The 19,451-nt window shown below is 57.3% G+C and overlaps 1 protein-coding gene across 2 annotated transcripts in view; it reads right to left on the bottom strand.

Moving 5' to 3' along the window:
- CLUH (CLUH binding protein of NUMT mRNA) overlaps nt 1-17,621 on the bottom strand; it is a 41,315-nt gene extending 23,694 nt beyond the window's left edge. The window contains exons 1-5 of one of the 2 annotated variants that reach the window (XM_075771914.1): nt 17,391-17,621; nt 2,740-2,936; nt 976-1,147; nt 670-813; nt 330-457 (exon numbers count right to left, since the gene is read on the bottom strand). In XM_075771914.1, the coding sequence (XP_075628029.1) occupies nt 330-457; nt 670-813; nt 976-1,147; nt 2,740-2,936; nt 17,391-17,508 (759 nt within the window). In that variant the 5' untranslated portion in view covers nt 17,509-17,621. Of the gene's footprint in view, nt 1-329; nt 458-669; nt 814-975; nt 1,148-2,739; nt 2,937-8,639; nt 10,032-17,390 lie in introns of those variants that run through there. The other variant, XM_010304641.2, reaches the window with a different exon arrangement.
- Between the last annotated feature and the right edge of the window lie 1,830 nt (nt 17,622-19,451).

Genomic DNA, 19,451 nt, shown 5'->3' with positions numbered 1-19,451 from the left:
GGAGGGTATGGGAAAGCTAAGGGTAATTTGTAGTGATCTGCAGATCCCATCCCAGGACTTTGCAGAGAAATGCTGTTCTCCTTCCCTGCCACCACTCCCAACAAGACTGGCCATTTCACACTCTGCAGATGTCCAGACTCGGTGGCCAGTGTTTTGCGCACAAGCTCTTGGACTTTATTCTTTTGGCTAAGCAGTGCTATTCCAGCACTCATTAAGCATCAAGGAGAGCAAATCCCAAAGTCCACTTCAGTGCAGCTTTCAATCCCTGAACACCAGTTTGCTGCAAGGAATGTGCCAATAGGTGTTTTAATGACACAGGAGAACTCTACCTTCCAGTCTCTGTTCTGGGGCTGAAGGGCACACAGGGGTCTCTCTTTGCTACCTGGCAGGATATGTTCAGGAGGGGTGCAGTCAATTTGTTCCATTTCAGCACCTTTCTTCTTCCGTTTTCCACTGTCTAGAACAGACACAGATAACAAGTCAGTGCTGAAAAAACATAGCGTTCCCTCCTCCAGTAATTATTCAAGGAGGAATGCAGGAGTGCTCTGAGTGTTTCTCTGCACTCCTGAATGATGTGGGACAGCCGATTGCTACGACATGTTTTAACGAAGCAAGGAGTCAGGGGAATGAAAACACTGACCACACCAGAGAAGCCTTTTTGCCCCGTACCTCCCAGGTCTCCTTCCGTGAAGACACTCAGGAAGGACAGTGAATTACAGTCCACACCATTGAAAGCATCTGACGGGTCAAGACTCTTCAGAAGGTCCCGAATGTGACGCACATGTATCCTGGCTTCTCGCACCGTGTACGGCTCTGACGAGCAAAAAGGGAGGAAAGAAACTGGAATTACACAGTTGGTTACTCCTTTGGCACACAGGTCTGAAAAAGGAACCACAGGAAAGGGCAGCCAGGTGGCCAAAGCCACTCCCTACAAAAACCCTCACTCATTCCCTCCCGAAGTCTGAAGGAACTTGCCTTCCACCACTTTCAGCAGCGAGCCCTCCTGCAGTCCATCAATAGTTTTCAGCTCAGCAAAGTTATCGAGAACATTGCCATCCAGCTGCAGAGAGAAGCAAGTCCGATGGCAGGTATCCTCGCGGTCCATCAAAACTTGGTGGATCTCTTGCACCATCTCTTGAGGAGAGACCTTAAGAAGGGAAGAACCCAGACACTTATTCTCAATCCTCACACATGTTCTTGCCAAACTTTGTCCCTCTGCCGCAGAATCAAATGCCTTTTGTACCTCTCCAGACACGGAAAGGCAGACTCTAGGCTCTCCCTCCCAGGGAGATCACTTCTGTCCCTGCTGGGAGGGTGCTGCCAGGGTCGGCCACCCCAGCTCTGTCCCACAGGGCTTGGCACCCAGAGGTGTCACAGCCTGGTGCTGTGCCAAGCACTCGGCATGGGACAGAGGTGGCAGAGAGGGCAGCGAAGGAATAGAAGGCAATGGGGAAACGAGGGCTCTTCCCTCACCCATTCACACTGCATATTTGTGGTGAGGCTTTGAACAATGCACATGGAAAACAGACCATTTCCTCCACTCGATCTGCCATGGTACCTGCAGCGCGGCATGTCTGTGCCAGTGCCACACGTCCAGGGCATGCCACCTGCAAATGCACAGCTCCTGTGATGCAAGAAACCGCCCCGGCTCGTGTGCCAGGGCGGCTCTCCTGCCTCCATGTTCTGGCTCCAGCACTACCGACACTACTCTCAAGCTAGGAGGACTCAGGGTATTTTACATAAGCTGCTGTAAACAACATGACCTGCTATTATTAGTCTATTAAAACTAACAGCCAAGGGGATTTAAAGGAGAAATAAGCTAGGCTGAGATACAGCTAGTTCCACAGGGGATATAATTTCACTGCACTCTCTGCTAGTCTTGGGGAGATAAGACTTCTCACTCGGTTTAGACTCCGGATGTCTCCCCTCAAAATTAGAGATACTTCATCCAAATGGTTTTCAGTGAAGTATCAAGCTAAATCAGAATATCAGCTAGGCACGTCAAAGCCTGTCCTGATCTGGCAGCACATGCCGTTGTCCACACAACACGCAGAGCGCTGTGCAGAGCATCGTTCCCTTGATCTTCAGGCTGGTGCTTGAGCTACCCGAGCTGTGCTAGCGCCCGTCACTGTACCAAACCCAGGTTAGCCCAAAGGAGCAGCATGCCAAAACCACTGGGCAAGTAAGGGATTTTCCCTTCCTGACAGTCAGATCCAGAAATCATGTTTTCACATCCCTCCTTTAAAACAGCCCAGAAGTGGAAAGGCATTTGCCCTGTGCTCAGCTCCATGTCTGAGCTCCTCCATGTTGGACAAGGAGCACATACACCTTGGCTAACTCCCCCTCTCCTTGCTCCACACCTGGGATCCGGAGCAAAACACCCTCCTCATCCTCGCAAAGCCCAGGCAGGCCTGTGCCAGACAGCCTGTTGCTCACCTCTACCTCTTCCTTCCTTTTTCTCTAGAAGCCGCTGGTCAGGCAGCTTCTCTCCTGCACCCTCCATGCTTTGCTGCCTCCTTCCCCACTCAATCCCATCAGAGGACACAGGGAGCTGCGAGCAGCCTGAAGGTACTGTCCAGACCATGGGGGCTAACAGGGACCTTCCTGGGCACAGTCCCCTGTCCCCTTCCCTGCCTGGCTGAATGGACAGTGGTGTATGCGCCCTGGCTCAAACGCTTCCCGCCTCCTCCTCCTCCAGCGCCGCCTCCGTTCCCCTCCCCAGCCGACAAAGGGAGGTACCTGCAGGGAAAAGGGCTCTATCCCTGGCGCACAGATCTTGACCGTAAATCCTGTGTCCTGTATGACAATGACCTCCTGGTCGTTCCCATCTTCTCCCGGGTCAGCCTCCTCGTGACCGTTCTGCCTGGCATCCTTCTCACCCTTGAGGCTCTCGTGCGGGCCGCTGCCATTCATCAGTGCCACGCCAGACGGGTGCTCTGCACGAGAAGAGAGGGATTTAGACATGGTCTGAGCAAATGGACGGTCCTCTCTGAGTGCCTGGAGAGACTGGCTCGGACAGCACCACTGTCCCCTGGCCAGCCCAAGTGAACCAGGGGTTAAAAGGCAGCAAGGGTTTTATCCTGCACTTGGTGTTTACTAGACATAGGTGTGCCAGGCCCTTCCCTTCACAGCACAATTAACATGCTCTCGCTCGCCTGCGGGGTTTGCATCTTCCACAAACCGTGTGCGGAGAGGGGAGGGAAGGAAAGCAGGAAGGATGGGTCAGTGTACAACACATTCAGCTTAGTCTTAAGAAGCCTCTTAATTAAAAGAAATGGGTGTGTGGTGCTTTGCGGCCTGGAGGCAGCTGTAACCTCTGCACCAACATGTTACGCAGCTCCTAACATACCTCCTGGTACGCTACTGCTCAGCCAGGAGAGAAGGGAGGGGAAGAGACGGCAGTTGCATTGCTAAGCTGCGCATCACGTGGGAGCCAGGTTACTCCACAGGCACACAAACAGCTCCCACACCCCTGCCTGCATCTGGCCACCCTCTGCATTTCCAAAATACTTCGCAGAGATCCCATGGTGCCAGGGCGAGGCTTTGCCTAAACAATTTTATTCAAGAAAAAGATGACGACATTTTAAGTGCTCATTTAGACAGATGCATCACAGGGATGGGGAGCTCTCTGTACCGACTCCACCGCTCCTGCAATGGTTTGTTTTCTTTTCCAATAAGGCGGATAATGTCAGAGTGCTGATAAGATCAGGAAGCTGCTGGTCTGCTAGGGTAGCCTACGCCCACCAAACCAGGCTGGGGAGCAGGCTAAAGAGGACACACTGTGTTGTTGGACTGAGGTGCTGCTGGGGTAAGCTGGAGTTGTGGAAAGAGCTGCTGATGACAGCCTTTGAGAGAGGGAAGAGACCCCCTTGCCCCCAGCCTGGGAGCAGGGCATCGCTCCGACCTGCCTACCTCGAGCAGCAAATGCTGGAAGGGAGCGGGCGTCACGGCCCGCAGGGTGCATTCACAGCATGGCTGTCCCGTCCCAGCCATGCACGGCCAGCACACCCGGCCACTGGACCCCCAAAGTCACACATGGCAGTTCCAGCCTGGTGCTCCCAGGCACCCACTCACAGGTGGAGCGGGCTGGGCACTTTCCCAGGCATGGGAATGGCCTTTCCAAAAGGCTGCACCGGGTTGGGGCAGCACAAAGCCAGGTTAATGCCCCAAGGCTGCTGAGCACCAAGCTGCAGTCCCCCAGCCAGCTCCATCTGGCAGGCCTCTTTCCTCCTCCTCCTCCTCACCTCCCAGCAAGGCATCAGTCCCAGCTCCAGCTGCGCTCCAGGGGAGATGGCAGCTCAACCTCTGTCATTTCTGAAAGGCAGACTGGCGCTGTGGCTTGAAGACCTAAAGCTACCACGGTTAGTTCTTGCCTATCAGCCCCAACTGCTCCGGCAGCCCAGAAGAGTCATCCAGCCATCACCATGTATAAGAACAGGGATGGAAACGCTACAGCCGCTTGCACACCTCTGGAGCACAACACGAGGCTGCAGCGACAAGCCTTGCTGAGGTGTCCCTGGAGGGTCACGCTCCTGCTCCAGGCTACGACTGCCAACAGCAAACCCACCTCAGGGACGACTGTCAAGGCTGAATTAGGACATGGTGAAAGAGAGCACGAAACACAAGGAAAGCACACCCGTTCCAAAAGGCAGCAGGTAACCCAGCTACCTTAAGCAGCCTCCGCTGCCTTCAGCATCTCAGCAGCTGCTGCTCATGTTCCCTGTCACTTTGCACATGTCCCCAACGCAAGCTGTTCATTTCTTTGACAGATGAAACCATGGGCAAGCCAGACAAGAGGCTGGGCTCTGGCTCTAGCAAGCTGCAGTCATGCTAGAGAGGAGGAAAAAAGCTCCACACAAGAGTGCCCCAAGAAATGCGGTTTCAGAACAGCCAGGCCATGCCCAGAGGGCTGGGGAGAGCCCCTCATCACACCCTACAGCCAGCACAGCCACGCTCCTCCTGTGCTGCCTGAACAAGAGGAGGGAGCGCAGGCAGCTACACCTGGGGCTACTAGTCCTGCAGACAGGACAGCCCGGCAGGCTCCCAAGCCAGGTGTGGTCCAGCCCCTACCCACCCAAGCAGGGCAGGATCTCTGAGCTTTTGCTCCTGCTGTAGCAGCCAGAAAGGGGAGGCAGAATTTGGCTATGACGAAGGCCGTAGCACTGACAAAAGACCCAACAGCCCATCTTCAACTGCTGTGGCAGCAGACACCAAGGGCAAAATCCAGGCACAGCCGCGGCGGTGCTGCCCACACCCTGAGACCCCCAGTCTCCACCCGTCCACGGCCAAGGACCTTTTCCAACAGCGTCACAGATGACAAGCTCGAGGTGCTGCTGACAAACAGCGGACTTTTGTTGGCAGCTGAGGCGTGGAAGGAGCAGCCCATGGGATGTACCAGCTCCTGTCTCTCTGCTCACATTCCCAGTCACATCGCCTGTCCCAATGCTCTGCAGTCTGTGCCATGCTCCAGGCACACTCCTGTGACTGGTAGTCATGCTAAAGGCTCGATCAAGGATGCTTTCCAACCAACTTAGCAGCAGTAGCGAGGTGGGCACTGAAGCTACTTCTGTGCCACAACATTTGGCAGGATATTCCTGAAAGGGACACTGTCATCCTGAGTAAACGTGATTTTGTTTTACATCTTTTTTCTCAGCAAGATCCAGCAGAGAAGGTGCCTCCATAGCAAACAGAAATTAACTGGCCAGAGCTGGAAGTGGGGAGAAGGAAAGCAGTGCATAGGGACTAACCAGACCAGGAGGAGAGAGGCTTCACGTGAGCACCGAACAACCCATGCACACACCGGTCTTGAGCACAGCGAACACCCTCAGCTGCAAAGCAAAGCAAGACAGAGAAAGCTTGCATGCAGAAAGGAAAAGTTACCAACCAGGACCACACTTCTGCTTTTCCCTACTCAGTGGTATCAGATCCCCAAACTACCAATTGTTTCGGAAATCAGAAGACCATTTCTTGTCTGCAGAAATACAACATTTTCCCCCTTTCCATCCCTCTTTTCCTACTTGAGTGAAGACGGGGCTGGTGCAGCACTGCACTGCGTGACAGAAGAGACATGTAGAGGCAACACCTTCACATCTCCTTACGCCAGAAGATCCAGCTCCAGCCAGCACTGTCTTACGTTTAGAAACAAAAGTTAAGCCCGGACCAAGAAAGACTGGCTGTCCAGCAGGTTAACCCTCTGATTTAAGGCCAGTGAAGGCTTTCCAGTGGGATTTTACAGAACAGGTATGTTTTGCTGAAAACAGTGCGTTTTGTTTTAACCCCAGTTGATGGCAGCGCAGGCGAGCTTGCCTGGAGGATGTGTTGCCTGCTGGGTGCTGACTCACCATGTGTGCTCTCCCCACGGGGAAGCGGAGCTTCACCCGCCTGCCTTAAAGTGGGTCACCAGCTCTTACCACCTGCTGCAGACCAGCTGTGCCACGGCCTCAGCAGCGCCCGCAGGGAGAGCGAGGCGAAAGCATCAGGCACTTGATTTCAGCATATTCAAGATGGCGTGAAGAGCAATATGGACACCCAAAAGACACCTGCAGAGACCTCTCTCCTGTTACTTGCTCTCGGTTCAAGCCCCAAACGGGTCAGTAGCTGCGTTTAGTTGCAAGCTCTCGCCCGCAGGAGAAAGCGCCGTGCGATGCACCCTGGATGGTTTTGCAGAAGGCAGCTGAGTCACGGGGAAGCAGTCCCACCCGCTCCAGGGGTGCTACCCCGCCACTCCTGCTTACCGCCCTGCTCACGCTGCTGGAGACTGAGCAGGAGGTCCCTCCCAGAATACGTCAGCCTTGAGACGTGGTTTTGCGGTCTCGATCAGAGGCCGTGACTTCCAGGCTCCCCTGTCATTCCAAGGGACGCAGGAGCGTCCCAGCAAGGACCCTTCTCCTTTCAGCCCTTGGTTTGTACCAGCAGGCACGTCTGAGGCTGCTAAGCTCTGGCTTGTGCTGGCTGGCAGCCGAGCTGTAACGCAATGTTCTCATTGCTACGCGGAGCACAGTGTGAACAAATCCCGAGTGCACGCAAGACTACAGCGTTAGGAGAACAGGCAAAGCAGAGCACTGAAGAGGGGAGGAGGCGGCGGCGGAGACACCACCTCACCGGGAGGAATCGACTGCCTGACTGCGGCTCAGACCTGGTAGAGAGGTTCAGCAAAAGGACTGAGTTTCATCTTTGCACCTGGACAACGAGTACATATGTTTTAATCACACTTCCCGTTCTGTGAGCCTGCAGAGGTGGCGGACACCTTGCAGGCCTGACCGGTCAGGATCCCGGCACAAAAAGGGGTACACACCCGAACCTGAATATTGCTGCTGCACACAGTAATAGACAGCATAGATCATGGGAAGTTTTAATAACTTATTAATGTTCAAACAAATCTTCTAAACCAAAGACAGTCACTAATCCTCTTCTTATATTATCAGGTCAAAAAGATGGTAACATTATGTTGCTGTGAGTTAGCCTGGTCTGGAGGGACTGCTCTGTAGATGATGAGTTTCCTCCCCTACAGTTAGTAACAGCAGACACTATTAGAGGTGCAAAAACTGAAAATTCAAACCCTACCTTTTCCATCACTGAGTTTTGGAGCCGATAAGAAATGCACTCCTGTGTCATTCTGCCATTCCCACTGCAAAGGTATTTCGAATTCTGAGCAGCGTAAGACAGTTTCCGCACGGTCTCCCAACCAGCTGTGCCTGCACCACTGGCACGCTGACAGGCATGTGGACAGCCAACCAGGCGCTCTACCAGAAACCAAGCAACCAGCGGGTCAGCCACACATCCCCTCATGCCACCAGGCACACCAAGAGACAGCATTTGAGACCAAAATTCAGCTACTGCCCAGGGACCGAACAAAACCAAAATACGGTGATAGAAAAGCAGAACTGGACTGTGAGACTTTAAAAAAATAATAATCTGAGTTTCTCATATCTTACAAGTCCTGGCAAGGACAAAAGCCACTCTGAGTTACCACTGGTGCCACACAGGAGCGACTGGCGTGGACTCCAGCCATGCTGTGTCAGTTCGCACAGAAGTGGGAGAGGACGACAGCAGGATACGATCAAGTAGCTGCTCCCCTCCCACGCTGCAGCAACTGGCTGAGGCCTCGCTGTCCCCACCATGCTGGGAAGATGTGCTGGGTGAAGGAGAAGGAACATCCCGTCCCTGCGCTCGGAGCAGCCGCTGAGCTGCTCCATCCCTGCAGGTCAGGCATCTCCTCCCACCCGTGTGCAGCTGAAGGGAGCCAAAGGCTCTGAGCAAACACTGCTCGGTCCCTCGCCGCCCCGCGCTCCTGTCTGCACTGCTGCAGGCTGGGCCTGGCAGATCTGCTCCCATTCTTTACAAGAACACATTTGCAGTCAACAAGAGAAGGATTTGCCTTATGAATTAAGGAAAAAAACAAGCAAAACCCCTTATGTTTGCTTTGCTAACACGGAGAAGGCACAGACAGGTCACTGTGGGTGACCAGGTGGGATATCACACCACCTTCCTCCTTTTCCTTCTGCCATGAAGTTACAACACCGCCTCCCATCCCCTTCGTCCTGCCCCATGCCACGGGCGTACGCAGCCACCCACCCCTGTTACGGGCATACAGCATTTTGGCTACACGAAGAACGACAGAGCACCATGCCACTGAGCACCTAGAAGTGTGAGCTTCTTTTTCTTCCTCCTCTTCTTCTGCTGCTGCTTTGACGACAGTGCCTGCGCCTGGGAGCCAGGATCACAGCTTGACCTGCCGCCAGGGCAGGCGGCAGGGCCCGTCACTACAAAACCAGTACTTTTGTCCCGAGCCTTAGATGGCACCTCACCAGGGGGGACAGTCGGCACGACAGTCTGTTGGGCCAGCGGGGTTTTTCCCGCGCTTGCTGGCAGAGCAGAGGAAGGTGTCGCAGGGCTCCCCGGGGAGAGAGCAGTACCTCTGCATTTCGGCACGCTGTCCGGACCCGCTAAGGCTGCGTCTAAATGCAAGGCTGCTCGTCCCTCGCCGTGGCCCCAGCCAGCAGGACGTGCTCCAGGGGCCGCATCCCCCCCGTCAGCTGCTGCCACGTGCTCTGCCCGGCGGCAGGATCTGTGGGCTAAGCTGCTGTCCTCAAGTTTCACGCAGCTCTGGCGGGCCTCAAGCGACTGAGCATGATCAACCAGCCCCACCGGCCCTTCCCCAAGGTCGGCTGGAAGGACAGCCACCGCACAGGATGCCTCTGCCTCCCGCAGCGGGCCGGCACTGCCAATGCGGGGTCTCAAACGGCTCACATCACAGACCGTCACCCTTCCTTCGTCGTCCTTGGCTTTGGATAGGTCTTGGATGTGTTCGGTGCACTTCTGCAGGCTTCCAGCCACTGCCTCGCTGGGGATGATGTCTGGATACAGCCCAGCGCACTGGGCAGCTTCTGGCACCTCCGGGCAGACAGCGCAGCTCATGGGAGGCTTTGGTAAGAGGGGTGACCTCTCGTCGGGCGAGTTAAAGCTGCGCGTCTGGAAGATTAGATCGGTGACATGCCTGCAGCAGTTTGCAAAAAGGCTGTTCCCCATGATCACAAGCAGCCTGGCTCACGCAGCACCGGATTAGAAAAGTTCGTTTTGTTTGCACACATATATTGAAGTCCCCACAAGGCAAACTCCCACGCGGCAGCCCTCGCCCTCTGCAGCCAGGACCTGCTCGCCTTCTCACGCCGCCTTCTCCGAAGAAAATTCCTACTTGGCCCCAGGGTGGCGGGACGCAGAGGACTGTCTGACTCTGCGCAGTATCCTGCACACCCTGAGCTCCCGTCCCGTATGCTTGCCAGAATCAGACGCTGGGCTTGCAGCAGTTCTCCCAAAGTGCTGCCCAGTGACCTTCATCCACCACGCACCTTCGCCCCTCTCCCTGACCGCCACGCTCACATCGCCACGCTATCCGTGAAGACCAAAAGCAGCTCCCCACAGCTGAAGCTCTCCTCTCCCCGCCGCGCCAGAGGAAAACCAGACGTGTATCTAACAGGTTCCTCAGGCACGCTCGCAGAGGGATGCCGGACCGATCGCCCCGGCCCAGAGGTGGTTATAAATAGTCCGATCTCGAGTGCTGCACCAGTGCAGCATGTGACGAGTGCTAGAGCGCTTCAGTGCTGCCAAACCTGTAAGCAAGTGAGATGCATTGAATTACAAGGCGAGGGCAGTTACTATGGCACGCCTGGGCCCAGGCACAGCCATCCATACTAAGCAGGCGAGCACAAAACAGCCAGGCAGTGAACCAGTAAGTAGTTTCCAGATGAATTTTGTGTCCTCTCACCCTGCTCTGCCATGTCAAACACAGAAAAAAACCCCACAAAACCACACACACAACCCCCTAACATCACTCTTTTCTCTGCATTTAAGAAATCCCGGCAACTGAAGCGGGGATTACGGAGCTGGAGATCTCTGCAAGCCCCAGGCACCCCGGGGAGGCTGCAGCTGAGCAGGCCGCAGCATGCCCCCAGAGAGGCCGTGCCGCAGCCGCCCGCTCCTCGCCTTCCCCCAGCAGCAAGAGCCGGGCATCACGGCTCCTCGTGCGCGGGCACACGTCCCGCACCGACGCACACGCTGCTTGGCATTTGGCTACTCAGGTCCCCTCAGTGATCCCGGATTCCTGGGACACATGCGAAGAGCCAGGTCATTCACACACGTGATGTGACGTGCAAGCCTGAACCGACCAGCCTCGGACCTGCCTGGGAAAGCCTTCGCGTCTGGTGAGCAAACCTGACAGCCCCCCCGCTCCCAGGCAGCCCAGGTTTCAGCACAGGCTTCCTCAGCAAGTCTCCTGAGCGCTCGACACTGCTTCACAGGCAGGAAGGGGCCCAACTCTGCACCGAGCAGAAGAAAAGTACGTGCCACATCCCTAGCACAAAAATCTCAAAACCAGAACAAAGCTAAGATCACACGGCTCACGTGATCGCTTGCTCAAGGCCAACACAACACACGCAGAGGAAGGACAATCCCTCCTCCAAAGGTGGCCTTGGGAAGGCCAGGAGCAGCCCCTGGAGCCCCTGTGCCAGCAAGCCATCTGCCAGGAGAAAGGCAGAAACCAGCTGAAAACAGAGCAAAAGCTCTCCACAGAACCTCCTGGCTAGCTTCTGTGGTCCTTTCAAAGGGAAGAGGAATCAGAAGACTCTCCCACCCCAGCTCGTTTGAGCTCCTGCCCAAGAAGCAAGGAGCCCTGGGCACCCCAGGGCTGCTCCTTCGACGCAGGAGCCGCTGAGCCTGGGAGCCCTGAGACCAGGCACCCCTCGGCCCCAAGAGCCAGCACCAACTTTCAGATCACATCGGCATCAGTAACTCATGTTTTTCTGATGATTTTTGAAGGCGTTTAGACGTACTGACAACTTCAACTCTTCCTCCTTATCAAGAGGCTTCTGGGCAGAGGCGAAATCTCCTCCTGGAGAAGTACCTGGTCAGGAGGTGTCGTGAAGCTGAGCAGCATTTCTTCAACTCAAGCCAAACCAAGTTCAGAGCAGTGCAGTACGTGCTGCCTTTAACACGTGAAGGCTGGTGTCAGTATAGCTAATGCAAATTAACATTTAGCTGAATAATAAATTAAACAAAATAAATAGTTTAATGAATGTAAAGAAACTGACGAAATGAATAGGCATTAGCTCCACAGATGGCCCTAGCAGAAATGTTTCTGCAGGACATGCCAGCAGGGCAGGTGGGAGACAGCACGGACGTGCCTCCCTCTACCTCCCCGCGGAAACCACAGCTTCCCAGAAACTTTCAGCACTTTAGGTGCAACAAGCACTTCTTTGAATAAGGGCCCACAGTGAAACGTTAGAGCTGCTCTACTGCCATCATTAAACTCAAATTGGTTATAACCCATCTGTGGGTAGAGGTATAAGCACTGCGTTTATTTTTCAGCAGCTTTACAACGCTGGCGACTGACTCGCATGGAGAGCGTGGCAGGGCTGCAGCGTGTGGCGCTCTGGTCCTGACAGAGAGAGTTAACGTCCTGCGACATTAACAATCCAAGGATGACAAGTGGGGAAATTATTCATTCCTAGCTCTTACGCATCCACAGTAAGATTTGGCTGGATAGACCTAACAACTCAAGCCACATTCCAGCCTACTTAGAAGTTTGTGGCTTTTCTGTATTTGTACAGATACCGGGGCATCTGCATTGCAGCCATGCCCCTGGGCATTCATGGGGTCCCACAGCTGCCTGCTCAGGCATTTAGAAGCCACTGAAATGCCTCCTACTTTGCATTTGGCACCCCGAGTTACCCGCGCTGTGCTCTCCACACCTGGGAACTACATCTAAACCCATTTGTAAACGTTCTATCTGGCCAAAACTTTCGAAACTTAAGTCCTGAAACTAGCTAGCTGGATGACTCTGCTACAACAACATGCAATTCAAACACCACAGAATCAGGAGCAAAGACTAGGACCTAAGGCAAAGTGCAAAGATCAGCACCAACAAAAACATCAACTCTGTTAGTAAGAGCACATTTCTCAAATTTCAAGAGAGGAGAGCTGGATAAAGGAATCACATTTCAGACAGGCACCGAGCATCAGTCGATAATTCTCCAGGTACATGTATTTTATTCTGGCACATACCTTAGTTTCAGAAAGCTGCTGAGACAGCGAGAGCCCAAGACAGCCAGCTATCCCGTTAGATTCTGCACGCAGTGGGACCAGTGGAACATCAGGCTTGCAGACAGAAGCAGACACGCTGGGAGGCAACAGCCACAGCTCCACAGTGTCGCAGCAAAAACTCCAGCTTCACCCCACGCTGCGACTGACACCTGTCACCACAACCGCAGCAGCTCTGGGGAAAACTCCACGCAGCACAAGCCTGGAAAGACCAACTTTGCCGGTCCCAAGAGCCCTATATAAACTCTAATGTGGCCGAGAGCCCCAAGACACGCAGAGGTACCGGCCGGGAGCTCCAGGTAAGGTTTGCAGGGGAGATCCGACAGCTGCCATGTTGTCCTCAGCAGCTCCCGCTGCCTTCCTGCATCCTGCGGTGCAGATGTGCCGATTAGCCCGCAGCCTCCCACCCGGCCAGCCCTGCGCCAGCTGCCCGTGGCTGCCCTGGGCCTGCTTGGAGCCGCACACAGCCCCAGGGAACAGGCTGGACGGCTGCTCCCCGCAGCTCTACCAGAGCGTGCGACAGGCGGGAGCCTGGGAAACCGGCCTGGCCTGCAGAAACCCCTCTGCCAGGGACACCGAGCACCCTGTCCTACCTTGCACAGTGCCATAACCCGAGCTGGCACCAGAGCCCACCTCAAGCCCAGCCGAACCCGCACGCTGAGCTTCCAGGCTGGCGGAGGCTCCAGCACCACCAACGGTAACGACACTTACCCCCAGTGTCTGCTCACAGGGCACTCTGCGCGGCACGGCTTGCTAACAGCCAATATCCACGTCACCATTTCTCCCAGCCTCATCCAACTGTAACAGCAGGAGGTTAGCTAGCAGAGAGCCCGGGAAGGAGGGCTGGCGTCAGGCTAATCCGACCCGTGGTAGCTCTAGGCAAGCAGGGCAAGAGTCACGATCCTGCAGTTTTATGTTGTTGGACAGTAACTACATAAAACTCCTCTGAGCCCGCAGTTTTGTCAAAGGGCTACAGTAGAGCTTTTCTCTTCAAAGTGAAAGGCAAATGAAGGAAATGGTTTTTTTTAAAAAATGCGCCATTACTCTAATGTCACTTAGCTGTAGGGAACCTTACTTCAGTGGCCTGCTTCACGGGACTTTTCCCTCAGCACTGGTAAAGCAGCTGGTGAGCACCACAGCAGTTACTTCTTCAACTCGAGGAAAGAGCTTACTCCTGCAAGCACAGATCTATTTTCCCACCCAAAGAGGGAATGTTTGTCACCTGTCTAAGTGCCCCTATGCCAAGTTGTCAAGAAAATGCCAGATAACCACACGCCCCAGACTCACCAGCGTTAAAAAGGTGGAATGCAACAGAAAGCTCAACCACCAAACGGGCATGTGCGAGTTCTGCTACATCAACTGCCCACTTGCAGGAGGCAAGAACCAAACGCTAACCCTTAGACAGCCTTGCTACTACTGGCGAAAAACTGACCTGCTCCAAAGAGCAACAGCCACCATCACCATGGCAGTAGCCACACTTTGGTTTTCATCTTTCTCTGTCCAAGCACTGCTCTATGGACTGGTTTTACTTCTCAAATGCAAACAAAAAATGCATGAACTTCAGACCTTTAAAGCTTCTAGAAACAACAACTTGCTAGTACAACCAATAGAGCACAACGCAAGAACGCAAAGGGAGCGCTGGAAAGCTGCGTCAGGAGAGGGTGCGCTGCCAAGTTTAGTCATTTACAGACGACAAACACAGGACTCTGCAACACAACGCTGTTCTCACTGTGCACGAGGCAGTGGATTTATCTAGGTGCGTGTTCCTGACCTACTTACTTCCACTTTTCAGCTGGGAAACCCATGAGTGAGGCTGCTCAGGCAGAGACAGCAGCGAGCTTTTAGCGGGAGCTCGACTCTTATTCCGCCAGCAGAACGGCTCCAGACACGATCCCCTCGGGTTCCCGCCCCCCCAGCTTGCCACACAGATGCTGTGTTATCACACTCCTTTCCTCCTCTTAACCTTGTAGCGGTGATCAGATTTCTCTTGCACAATATTCCTCCGATCCTCTCCCCCAAGCCTGTTACAACCGCATATTAAAAAACCCCGACTGCCAGCAATTCAGCCCTTTCCAAAACACCAGCAAACCTCCAAGGTCGGGTGACAGACAGCGATAGCAGATCCTGAGATTAAAAATCAGTCTTCTGACCTTGTTACTAATGCACAGCTACCCTTGCCTCCACAGCAGTTTTCCATTAACACCTGCGTTCTCCGCTTTTTTAACAGAAGACGTGGCTGAAGATATGGGTGGCCCGGAAGGACAGGGGCACCAAGTTAGAAAAGGCAAATCTTTGGGCAAGGCAAGGTTGAAAACCATTTTATGGTAGCTAGAAGCACTGCTAAACTTGCACATGAGAAACTTGTTCTAAGGCAGTGACAACTGTAGGAACAGAAATAATCCAAGAAATGCTGCATACAATGGCTGTCTCTTGATCTTGTGCTAGCTAATAAGAAAGGTAACTTAACCCATAAGTGCCCCATCAGAAATCATTACAGGAACCCCAGCTGTTCATGGTTTTGTGTGTTTCTGCACTCAGAAGGATGGAGTGGCCTCAAGTAGGTGGCCAGAAGCAGTCACCTGCCCTCTCGCCTTTTCAGATGCACAGAAGGTAACCCCCAAGGCTCAACGCTTGGCAGAGCAGTGTATTTCCTCAGCGAGAAGCCCGCACAGGGCCTGCCCACCGCCCAGCGGTACTGACTGGCTCCTTCAAAGCAGGGTGCCCAAGACGGGTGCTCTGCAAGCCGCATGGGCAACAGCGGGTACACAGAGCGGAGGCTGATTTTCCCTGGCAGAAAGAGAGGCCTGGGAGCCAGAGCTCATCAGGCCGACGCCAACATGGACAGGCTGTCCTCACCTCCACTGCAGTACCTCTGCCTGGGAGCCACGCGGCCAGAGGCACTGCCTCAGCCCCAGGCTCCCAGGCCAGACAAGAGCCTTCCTCCCCCTCCTCCCCAGACCCACAAGGTGCCTGAGCAATCCTGCAGTGCTGAAACACGGGGAGGATTTTTCCACCTCCCTGCCTCCTTCGTCAGTCAGCTTGCGCCCTAAGAGGCAGAGATTACGCAGCGTAACTTTTTAACCCAGTTGCTGGCACTGCAGGTGTGACGCCTGCTTTAAAAACTGGCGCGCAGGAGGAGGGGGAGGCTTTCAGCCCTGCGCTCCCCACTCTTGAACTGCGTCCAGCCTGCTCCAGCACCAAATGCTGGTGAACTTTGCTTTAGGTGTCAAACTTCAAAAATCAACCTCACCACCATAAAATCAGGAGAGGGAGGAAGTGGCGGGTCACTCGCTCACTGGATACAAGTGCCTCGGGAAGAAGGCCAGCCACAAACCACGTTGCTTCTACCCTTTTTTCCTGTACGTTAACGACTGGAGAAAAAGGCCTTGGCTGAGCCAGAGACCGGCGCTCAGGACTGTCACCTCTTGAAAATACAACGCACCAAACTCAGCAAAACCCAGAGCAGGGGGCAGCCTCGCAGGGTCTGTGCCCAGAGCCCTGGAGCAGGTGCTGGGGACGGTCAGGATGTGGGGCTGCACCTCATCCCTGGCCTGAGCCACCCGGGCTCTGATGTAAAGTAAGGGCAGCCAGCAGATAACTAGTTAAAACGTGTCATTTTCAGCCAAGCTCTCATACAAGCCATCTGCCCTTCCCAGGAAAACCCAAGTTCTTGCTTTTGAGCATTTCCTAACGTGTCAATGGCTCCTGTATTCCAAACTTCCAGGACACCCCAGCCCTCTCTCACCTCGCTCAACACAGACACCAACGCGCGTAGTGCGGGCAGCGCCAGCAGCACCCCGTGTACGGGTGCACCCAACGCCCCGGTGTCCGGAGTGGACATGGTGGCTGGTGACCATTCCCGTAACCCCCCTGCGCCAGGAGCGGCCGCCCCCGCCCGCCCTGCTCCTGGCACTACCGGCACCGGCGGCCGTTTCCCCGCAGCCAGGGCGCGGGCACCGGCGGGCACACCGGGCAGGCCCGGCCCCGCGGCTCCCCCGCCCCGGCCCGCACCGCCGAGGGGGCCGCGCCACCGCCGCCGCTCCGCTCAGCCCTTTGAGGGGCCCGGGCCGCGGCAGGGACAGCCGGGGCAGCGCACGGGGCCCGGAGCGGCCGCTCCCCCCCCCCCCCGCGGCCGCGCGGTGGTGCGGCCCGGTGAAGGTGACCTTCACCGGGGCCCGGGGCTCCCTGCTCCGCCGGGACAGGCCCGGCCGGGACGGGCTGGGGCTCCGCAGGGCGCGGCCTGTCCCCCCCGCCGCTTCCCCGGGCCCCCTCCCCCGGCTGCGGCCTCGCCGAACACGGACGAGCAGCGGGAATCACGCGTCCCGGCCCCGCTGCGAGCGCCGCGGCCTCCGCCCCCGGCAACCAGCGCCTCTCCGGGGAGGCGGCGGCCCCGGCGCGGGCTGCGCGGAGCCTCCCCCAGCCGCGGAGCGGGCGTCGGGCCCCGGCACGGCTTTCCCGCAAGGAACGGGGGCCCCTGGGCCCGGGGGGCCGGCAGCCTGACCTCGCGGCGGGACAGGCGGGCCGGGCCGGGGCCGCTCCGGCGGGGTGTCCCCTGGCGGGACGAGCAGCCGAAGTTGGCAGAAGTGCCCCGGGACCCACGGCGACCCCCGCTCCCCCGGCACCCCGCGACCTCCCCGGCGGGCCCCGGGCGCGCTAGCGCCGGGAAGAAGGAGCGGGCCTGCACCCCCGGGTCGGGCACCCCGGGTCGGGCACCCCGGCCCCAGCAGGCCCCGCCAGGCCCGGCCCGCGCTCCCGCCGCAGTCCCCAGCCCCGGCCCGGCCGCGGCGCCCCCTTACCGGGGCGCTGCTGGGTCTCCGCCGGCCTCCTGCCGCGGGGGCCCGGCTCCTGCTGCTCGCCGCCCTGCGCGGCGGCCGGCACGGCGGCCGGCGGCATCTCGTCCGCTTTAATGACCATGGGGCCGCGCCGAGCCCCGCGCCCGCCCGCCCGCCGCGAAGGACAGCGCCGCTCCGGCCCCACGTGGTGCTGCGACCCCGCGCGCCGCTACGGCACGCCGCCCGGGACCAACCTCCGCGCCCGGCGGCAACGCCTTAAAGGGGCAGCGCCGCGCGGCTGGCTCGCCCTGCGCGAACCGCCCCTCCGGGCGGCCACCGCGACCAGGGCCGTGCCGTGCCGTGCCGTGCCGTGCCGTGCCGTGCCGTGCCGTGCCGTGCCGTGCCGTGCCGTGGGGCCGCGGGCAGGCCCCGCACAGGGCCCGCAACAGCCGCGGGCGGGCTGCCGGCTCGGACGGGCGCCAGGCGGGGGCACGGCCCAGGGAGGCCCCGCAGGCCCCGGTGAAGGTCACCGGCTGCCGCAGCCGCTCGCTCCCGCCCGGCTGCGTGCGACCTTCCCGGAGGCCGCAAGGTCGTCGGCCCGGCGGGCCGCGCCCGGGGGGGGATGACAGCGCCCGGCCTGCCTCCCCGGGGAGCCGGCAGGCTCCTGCCCCGCACGGCCGCGTCTGCTCCCGCTCCCGGCGGAGCTCCGGGGGCTGGGCCGGGCCCCGCGGGTGCTGCCCAGGGCAGCGGGGAGGCGGTAAACACGGGCAGAAACTTCGAGAACCCGCCATTTGCCGCCCCAGGCAGGTCCCAGGAACAGGGTGGGCTGGAGGGGGAGCGGCGGGGCGCACGGGGGGTGCGCTGGGGCCGGGAGCCGGGACGCGGCCGTGCACCCCTCGCTCGGGACAGGCGGGCAGGGTGCGACCCGCCGCCCGGCACCGCTGGCCGATGCGGCTCCAGCCCAGCGGAGAGGCGGGAGACGTTCGTGGTTTGTGGCTGGGGTAGGACAGCACAATCCTCCGCAGATTTCGGTCTCTTTATTAAGAAAAAGGCGTGTTACAACGACTCCTGAAGTACAGCTCCATACTCTAGTCTCTGGGTATTAACACGTTTTGAAAAGCACTTGGTTAAAAAGCAAAGTCGACATTAACATTGTCCTGGCGAGTAACGGTGTCATGTAGTAAAATGAACATTCAAATAAAGCAGAGCAGTGTCAAACCTTTGGCATCTGTCCCACCGCAATGGCTCTCCCCAGCACGAGGCACAGGCTTTTATTGTTCTCAGCTGAGCTTCGCAAGCTCAGCCAAGGAGAATATTTTTGCTCCGATGAAACCGCAGCTGTTCTGGGACCGGGGGAGCTGTACCCCGGGGTGCTTCCCTCCCGTCCCCTCTGCAGGGCCTTCCCCGCGGTCTGGAGCGCAGCTCTGGCCAGGCAGAGGTGATGTCCCCACCTAGGGAGACCTGTCGCAGCCTCGGCAAGGACTTGGATGACAGCGACCTTCTGCGTGACCTTGAAACACCCGCGCGAATACAGACGTGCTCGTCCCTGCGGGGCTGCGGCTCGGCAACTTACCCACATCCCCTGGGGGGAAAGGGTCTGTTTTTTTCAGACATACAAAGATTTGAGGGATTCCCATGGCCTAATAGCTTCATTCCTGCTGGAATTGCAATGTCAGGAAAGGGGATCTTTTCTGGAAGCCACAAGAAGAGCGAGCTCTGTCGGGAAGAGGCAGGAGGCATCCCCACACCCCGCGGAGGACCAGGTGCCACTCGGGTTTCTGTTGGGTGCGCTTCTCACACTCACACCTGCCGCTTCGCAATCCTGTTCCTGCCCGAAGGCATGAGGGGAGGGAGGGTGAAATGAAGGGAGCGGATACGGTGAGAGTACCGAGCGTTACGCCGTGTCCCCTTGCCCACGGGAGCCGGCCCTTCGCGTGGCTGCAGCAGGGAGCTGGGACGGCAGCGTCACTGCAGGGCCAGCCCCGGGCAGGGCCGCAGAGAGGAGCCAGAGGCAGAAACCTGGCTTTGGGGAGCAACGGGCAGCTTTTACCTAGCTAGGAGACGCGGCACTTTTATCTTCGTGCT

Source organism: Balearica regulorum, chromosome 19 (genome assembly GCF_011004875.1).
Source record: "Balearica regulorum gibbericeps isolate bBalReg1 chromosome 19, bBalReg1.pri, whole genome shotgun sequence".
Taxonomy (NCBI): Eukaryota; Metazoa; Chordata; class Aves; order Gruiformes; family Gruidae; genus Balearica; species Balearica regulorum.
This window is presented reverse-complemented; position numbering and strand designations above follow the sequence as displayed.